Source organism: Borostomias antarcticus, assembly GCF_949987555.1.
Source record: "Borostomias antarcticus genome assembly, chromosome: 25".
NCBI lineage: Eukaryota > Metazoa > Chordata > Actinopteri > Stomiiformes > Stomiidae > Borostomias > Borostomias antarcticus.
In genome coordinates, this window is record NC_140258.1 from 3,642,716 (window position 1) to 3,651,395 (window position 8,680).

The 8,680-nt window shown below is 48.8% G+C and overlaps 1 protein-coding gene across 1 annotated transcript in view; it reads left to right on the forward strand.

Annotated features, from left to right (window-relative positions):
- The first annotated feature begins 348 nt into the window (after window positions 1-348).
- Window positions 349-8,680, forward strand: part of LOC311325906 (transmembrane protein 150A) — a 22,934-nt gene continuing 14,602 nt past the window's right edge. The window contains exons 1-3 of the mRNA XM_084458723.1: window positions 349-759; window positions 1,077-1,318; window positions 8,042-8,089. Of these exons, the coding sequence (XP_084314849.1) occupies window positions 1,254-1,318; window positions 8,042-8,089 (113 nt within the window). The 5' untranslated portion in view covers window positions 349-759; window positions 1,077-1,253. The remainder of the gene's footprint in view (window positions 760-1,076; window positions 1,319-8,041; window positions 8,090-8,680) is intronic.

Genomic DNA, 8,680 nt, shown 5'->3' on the forward strand with positions numbered 1-8,680 from the left:
CCAGATTTCCAGGTGGGGGATTGATCGTTTTTGTGTCGGGCAGGGTGGGAGAGGGATGTGCCATAGTAGGTGCCCTTGATTGAGGACCTTGTAGGCTATAGTTCGCACATTAAATGAAAAAATATACATTTTAAATTGTGCAACTACCAAATATCGCTGTTGCATTATTCTCTATATAATATTTGTCCAACGTCCACCCATCCGGCCCGCCTGAGTGTACCACATCAAGTGTACCCAGTGTCCCAGCCGGGGGAGGAGCTGAAGGAACAGCTGGAGGACTGGAGGAGCTGCCTCTGCCTGGCCACGGCGGAGGGACCACAAACACTTCCAGCAGTCCAGCTGTTTCAATCGAAAAGAAAAAGAAATTAGATCACGGGTTGCTAGATACAATTGACCTGATAACCGCCGTCTAGAACATTTGGCTAGAAGTAGCTAGCACTAGCTAATCATTACCGAGAGCATCTCCCGTCCCGTGTGTGTCCATCTGGAGACGGACAGACAGACAGACAGACGGACAGACAGACGGACAGACGGACAGACGGACAGACGGACGGACGGACGGACAGACGGACAGACGGACAGACAGACAGACAGACAGACAGACAGACGGACGGACGGACGGACGGACAGACAGACAGACAGACGTGTTAGTGGCACGGAAACGCGAGGTGGACGAAAGGTGGGAGCGAAACAACTTGACAACTTCTGAGTTTGGGCAGCCTTCCTAGACTCCTGCTGGGTGAGCCTAGACTACTACTGGTGAGATACAATGAGGATAAGCTTGCACTTACAAACCTTTACAGCCGTTTTAGTTCTGTTAGCCGGTGGGTCAAGCTCTTTCACTAAGCCAGATCATAGGCTACAGATCTTGATTCAGCCAGTTAACGTAACTAGCTAAACGTTAACGTTAAGTGGAGTTTATTCAATCTTTGATTTATAATAGACCTTTGTTTGTTAACCATTGGCAAAGTAGCGGTGGTTAATTAACACATGATTTCAGTCTGATAATCACTAATGACCCTACCATGCTGGTGATGCTGTGACCATTCATTCATTCATTCTTCATCCTCCTACAGACGAGTCTCCCTCCATCCGCCAGAACAACAAGCATGGAAACGTGGAGAAGAACCCAGATTTCAGCCTGAAGGAAATAAATGCGTGTACATGACCGGGAAAAGCGTGCCTAGTCGAGGAGAGAGAAGAAGAGGGCTGTTTTCCGAAGGTGGTGCTGCAAAGAGGACTAAGGGTCGGAGATGTCGCTTTGGATGATATTACCTGTCAGCCTCCCAGCTTTGACCATCACTGGAATATGGGTTGTGTGAGTGTCTCACTGGGATATGGGTTGTGTGAGTGTCTCTAGAGCTGGAATATGGGTTGTGTGAGTGTCTAGAGCTGCTGGGTTGTGTGAGTGTCTAGAGCTGCTGGGTTGTGTGAGTGTCTCTAGAGCTGCTGGGTTGTGTGAGTGTCTCTAGAGCTGGGATATGGGTTGTGTGAGTGTCTCTAGAGCTGGAATATGGGTTGTGTGAGTGTCTCTAGAGCTGGAATATGGGTTGTGTGAGTGTCTCACTGGGATATGGGTTGTGTGAGTGTCTCTAGAGCTGGAATATGGGTTGTGTGAGTGTCTCTAGAGCTGGAACATGGGTTGTGTGAGTGTCTCTAGAGCTGGAATATGGGTTGTGTGAGTGTCTCACTGGGATATGGGTTGTGTGAGTGTCTCTAGAGCTGGAATATGGGTTGTGTGAGTGTCTCTAGAGCTGGAATATGGGTTGTGTGAGTGTCTCTAGAGCTGGAATATGGGTTGTGTGAGTGTCTCTAGAGCTGGAATATGGGTTGTGTGAGTGTCTCTGGAGCTGGAATATGGGTTGTGTGAGTGTCTCACTGGGATATGGGTTGTGTGAGTGTCTCTAGAGCTGGAATATGGGTTGTGTGAGTGTCTCTAGAGCTGGAATATGGGTTGTGTGAGTGTCTCTAGAGCTGGGATATGGGTTGTGTGAGTGTCTCGTAGAGCTGGAATATGGGTTGTGTGAGTGTCTCACTGGAATATGGGTTGTGTGAGTGTCTCACTGGAATATGGGTTGTGTGAGTGTCTCACTGGAATATGGGTTGTGTGAGTGTCTCGTGAGCTGCAGACGAGGTCGTGCTGCCTGCACGACACCTTTGAGAAATGGGTCCACTTATTCCTTATTGAGAGGCAGTCGTTTTTTCTGCTGTGCGTGCAAGACTTGGTGATTTCGAAATTTTGCAGGCTACTTCGTATTTGTATTTTTGCTACATTTAATAGACTAACATTGGTTAGCCAAATGAGATGTTACTATGTCTCTGCATAGTGTGCATTATGGATAAATGCATGTTTAATGACAAACAAACCTTGACTATCACGGCATAGCTGGTATCGGAGCGCCTATATCATAAGCTTCTTTTAACAAAAATCTGTCATTTCAGGGCTCTTCTGGAGAAAGTCTGAGTGTGAACCACTTGCATAGTTAGCCTGAATTCCTAGGAGCCATGGTAATAGCAGTGTGGATTAACAGTCCCCAGGAAGGCTGTGGATAAGCGATCTTCTCTCTGCTGACAGTGTGATTAACAGAAAGACTGTGTGTGTGTGTGTGTCACCTCCTCGGCCACCTAGTCGATAGATCATTGTGATAAGGCGCTGATGTCTTTATAACCAGGTCAACTTGAGACGTGCTCTGTTCATGTCACAAGAACCAGACCACTTTCTCTGCGAGAGATCAAGAGGGAGCCAGGTGTGTGGGATCAGGGGAGGTGGAGCGCGAGGGACGGTTGTTTGAAGGAGAGACGGTAATGGATGATTTACCTGCCGCGCACGCAGTTTGTGTGGTGGTGGACGGCTCTAGGGAGCTGGAGGGTGGTGGACGGTCTGTGTAGACAGATGGAGAGAGACCATGGGAGGATGAGCTGAATATTCCTCCTCAGGACAGGCCTGTCTAATCTGGAGTGGAGGTCAGGAGGACTGGGAGAGGGAGAACGTCCTAGGAAGTTGAGGAGGTAAGGCGTGGCCGTCGGATTCCTCGCACCCATTTCCTTCCTGTGGCATTGACCTGTGGCGCCCAGGGGTCGTAGTCAGTCCAGGGTCTCCTTCCTGGGGGGCGGAATGTGGAAGGACACGTTTTATTATGTAACCCCCGCGCGCACGCATACACACACACACACACACACACACACTGCAAGGGGATGGGAGGAAGGTGGGCAAGCTTTGGGGCCGGGGGTAGTCAGATTGCTTATTCAGGGGTTTCAAACGACAGCCGGGAGAGCCCCGCCCACACCGTGAATGAAAGAGCTAGTCAGAAGCCGAGGACGACCATGTCCACCCTGGCGTCTCGCGCGTATTCATCCACTGACCTTTTGAGTTTGGTAAAGGTTTTTCAAAGGCCAGCGTAGTTCCCAGATATTGATCCATGCTCAAGACAAATCCACTGTTGTTGTAGCTGTCCGTGTAAATATCTGCCTACAAAACCTTTGAATGTCTGCATGGAGCCTAGTTATGTTCAAGTGTTCAGTTATTTAGTTGGACCATTGTTCAGGATGAAGTGTAGCCTAGTCTAAACAAGAGTGAGTGAGCTACAAACAGGCCTTTTTTTCTTTTTCTTTTCTTTCTTTATTTTTAAACCAAACTGCAACTATAATATCCACATGTTCGCTTGGTTGGGCCACAGAGATGAGAGATGCATCTGGTCAGCTTTGACATGTTGTTCTTTTGTGTGTGTTTTTTTGGGGGGATAGGGGGGGGGTGTACAAATTCTAGACGTTTCCATGGTAATGTTTTCTAAAAGTCCTCACCACTGAATCTTAAATAGGAAAACGTGGCCTGTTCCTTTACTATATGCTGTTTCCAGACATGCAATTACAGCTGACCACAGCTCAACCTTGGCAGAGCCCTGCGAATGTTAACAGACCTATTATTATTTATTCTAGTCCAAGCATAGATGGCGCTGGTTTAAGTCCATACAGCTGCTAAGAAAGCACACTTTATTTAGAGTAAGAAAGCACACTTTATTTAGAGTAAGAAAGCACACTTTATTTACAGTATGCCCTCAAGCCAAATTTGGTGTTAGTTTAACTAAAACTCACTTGAGTACACAAAATGGCTCTGAGGAAAAAAGTTTGCCAGTGAGGTGTGACTTATCTGAGCTGAATGTATCTATTGTGTTTCAAGGGAACCATGTTGGTCTGTCTCTGCTGTGTGTTTTCTCCACATTGAGGCCCATCCTGGCTGGGTGAGGAAAGACTGTCTAGGAGCCAGAGAGAAGAAGAGGGTGAGGGGAGAGAAAGAAAGAAAGAAAGAAGGAAAGAAAGAAAGAGGTTCTTTTAGTGTTTTTCCTGGGTCTGGATTCCTGAGGGAGGACATGGGCTTAGTCTACAGCACCTGGCAGACATGTTCCACTCCGTCTCTGCCAGCATGCACCTACACCTAGGTGTGTGCATGTGCGCACGTGCGTGTGTGTGTGTTTGTGTGTGTGTGTGTGTGTGTGTGTGTGTGTGTGTGTGTGTTATGTAAGAGGCCAGTGTAAATGCAGCAGGCCTGCCATCTGGTTACTATGACAGCCACATGGTGTTTTATCAAAGGCTGAGGCAGTTGTGAGGAAGGTAATATAACAGCAATACACACATAAACACAACACACATAAACACATAAACACAACACACATCAACACAACACACTTAAACACAACAAACATAAACACAACACATAAACACAACACACAAACACAACACACTTAAACACAACACACTTAAACACAACACACATAAACACAACACACATGAACACAACACACATGAACACAACACACAAACACAACACACAAACACAACACACTTAAACACAACACACATAAACACAACACACATGAACACAACACACATGAACACAACACACATGAACACAACACACATAAACACAACACACTTAAACACGACACACTTAAACACAACACACATAAACACAACACACTTAAACAACACACTTAAACACAACACACATAAACACAACACACTTAAACACAACACACATAAACACAAACACAACACACAAACACAACACACATGAACACAACACACATAAACACAACACACTTAAACACAACACACATAAACACAACACACTTAAACACTACACACATAAACACAACACACAAACACAACACACTTAAACACAACACACATGAACACAGTCAAACCTCTGCTTAATAGAAGTAGGCCAACACATGATTTGGCTAGTTGGATTTAGTTTTTATGTCCCTTTCATGATAGTGTCATTGGATTAAGGCTTCAGTTTACTGGAACTCACACAGTATTCAATGTGAGTCATGTCTCTCTCTGTTCATGTCTCTTCGTACATGTCTCTGTTCATGTCTCTCTGTTCATGTCTCTCTCTGTTCATGTCTCTGTTCATGTCTCTCTGTTCATGTCTCTCTCCGTTCATGTCTCTCCCTCCATCCCTCTCCCGTTGTCTCCAGAAGTGATGAGTATTCAGGGTTGCCGTGGCATCAGAGGCAGATGGTGAAGTGTTTGTTTATCAGGAGATGTGGGGCTCAGGTGATCTATTTGTGTGTGTGTGTGTGTGTGTGTGTGTGTGTGTGTGGGTGTGTGGGTGTGTGTGTGTGTGTGTGTGTGAGTGACTGTGTGTGTGTCTGTGAGAGAGACTGTGAGTGTGTGTGTGAGTGACTGTGTGAGAGAGACTGTGTGTGTGAGAGAGAGAGAGAGTCTGTGTGTGAGAGAGACAAAACATTCTTAATTGCTGTTTGGCCAGTGACTGACCTCAGCGCAACATCAGATATTAGGTCTACATACACAAAATGAAGAGTGTGTGCGTCGACTGATGGTACGGAGAGGATGTCTCCCCTCTCAATGGCAACTGCAGTGTTTAACTCCCATTCTCTTCCCCTCGCCCTGTCTCGTGTGTCCCTGTGGCTACTGGTCTGTCCTTATGTAAGGGGTTGGTTGGTGCTAGTGCCCCTCTGGTCATTGACTCTGCTGGGGATCCTGGCTGGGCAACGACCTCCATTGAGTAAACGAGGTAGAACACTGTGACCAGACCAGCCTGTTCTTCTGGCTCCGGGGCAAGAGCTTTCGCTGAGGTCGTCAGCTGACCAGGATCTCAGCGAGAGCAAACTCACCTCGGCGTAGCCTGAGAAAGAGTGTTTATTCATCGTCGTACAGCTTTATTGACAAACGCGTGCGCGTGCCAGAGAAATGTGTTCTCTGCATCCTCCAGGGGCAGCCAGGTGGCCCTTATCAGTGGCGCCTGGGGGCCCGTTTGAAGTGCTCATGCCCGTGCCTTGTTCAGGGACAGGACAGAGGAGAGAGATCTGTACGCCATGTTTTTATATTGGGGTTCTTTGTGGAGGAAATCCATGTGAGCACGGGGAGAACCTGCAGACAACACACACAACCCACCTGAGCACAGACGGGCCTGGGAGATACCCCACCTGAGCACAGACAGGCCCGGGAGATACCCCACCTGAGCACAGACATGCCTGGGAGATACCCCACCTGAGCACAGACAGCCCCGGAGATACCCCACCTGAGCACAGACAGCCCCGGAGATACCCCACCTGAGCACAGACAGGCCTTAGAGATACCCCACCTGAGCACAGACAGGCCCGGGAGATACCCCACCTGAGCACAGAGATACCCCACCTGAGCACAGAGATACCCCACCTGAGCACAGACAGGCCTGGAGATACCCCACCTGAGCACAGACAGGCCCGGGAGATACCCCACCTGAGCACAGACAGGCCCGGGAGATACCCCACCTGAGCACAGACAGGCCTGGGAGATACCCCACCTGAGCACAGACAGGCCTGGGAGATACCCCACCTGAGCACAGACGGGGCTGGAGATACCCCACCTGAGCACAGACAGGCCTTAGAGATACCCCACCTGAGCACAGACAGGCCCTGGAGATACCCCACCTGAGCACAGACAGGCCTTAGAGATACCCCACCTGAGCACAGACAGGCCCTGGAGATACCCCACCTGAGCACAGACCGGCCCTGGAGATACCCCACCTGAGCACAGACCGGCCAGGGAGATACCCCACCTGAGCACAGACAGGCCCGGGAGATACCCCACCTGAGCACAGACCGGCCAGGGAGATACCCCACCTGAGCACACAGACAGGCCTGGGAGATACCCCACCTGAGCACAGACAGGCCCCGGAGATACCCCACCTGAGCACAGACCGGCCCGGGAGATACCCCACCTGAGCACACAGACAGGCCTGGGGAGAACACGCCCCCCGTTGCCAACAGCGTTCCATGTGGGAATCGAACCCAGGACCTTCTGCTGTGAGGCGGCAGTGCAAAGCACAGTGCCCATGTGCCACATCGAGGTGTTACTTGATCTGTGGTGCAAGGCCACATTGACGGGAATATCCAGGGTCATCACGAACGACTGGCGTGCCAGAAATCTCCCAACTCCTGAGTCTAGAGCATAAATACTGCACTCTATTAATTAGCACTAGAGCTATATAATCTATATATATATCATCATGGGCAGGTGCACTGTAGGTAGATAGTCACTTCCAGGTAGATGCTGGGTTCCAATAACACCCTTGGCCTAGAAAACACATGACTCAATGGGAAGCCTCAAGTGAGGTGTTACTTTTCTGTGCTGTGGTCGTACGTAGGGGCAGTACCCACCACGTTCATCCCTGGGAGGAAAGTGCACCAAATGTCCCAGGCTAACAGGCCTTGCTCACTACCAAGACCTACGCTTCAAACAATGTTTCCACATTCCCTTTCCACCTCACATAGCCTTAGTGAGGTCTGTCATGGAGACCGTACAGTCATGTTGAACACCTACCCCCTCCTTCACCCTCTTCTGAGAGTTCATCCGCAGGTGGAAAATCAGTTGAACATGTTCCCTTCTCTCTGTGACCACGAAACCACCAGTAACGGTTTCTGGTCACCCTTCTTTTCTCTCTTCCGGTTGTGCCTGAGAAAAAGTCAGTTATGATGTTGAACCTTTTTTAAAGATGGCTGATCTTTAAGCTAACTGTCCTTCATTCTTTCAGGTATGCAATGGCTCTGTACAACCAGCACGTCTGCCCAGTGGACAACTGGTACGTACTTTACCCAAAACCCCAAACCCACGCCAACTGCTTGTAACTCTGACACAACCGTGCTAACCCTACAGCTCTTGGTCATTCATCTGCAGAAGGTAGAGAAAGGTGCGTCTGAGTTCTCGTTAACCAGAGTGGAGCCTGAGCAGAGAGCAGCACGCACACACACACACACACTCACTCACTCACACACACACACACACTCACACACACAGCAGAGTGAGACCGCATTAATCAGCTAACGTAGGTCTGAGCAGAGAGCAGCACGCACATACGCACACACAGACCTGGCTGGCTGTTCTCCAGGGCTGACCACCAGGAAAGCCTGGTCTGTGCCGGCCTGACCTGAGCACACCTGTGTTAATATGTAGTGCCGGTGCCTCGCTGCCACGTCACTCCACACGCACTGAGACCAGATACCTTTTAGTTGTGAAACTTGACAGCGTCAGACTAGTCCTCCCACAGCAGCTCTGTTGCAGTTGTGAAAGGTTTTGATGGGTTTAGAGTTGCATGAGAACTTTTTTATAGTTAAATATTATGGGTTTTCTGTTAATAGTTTATGAATTGGCCTTAGCAAAAAAAATATTTTAG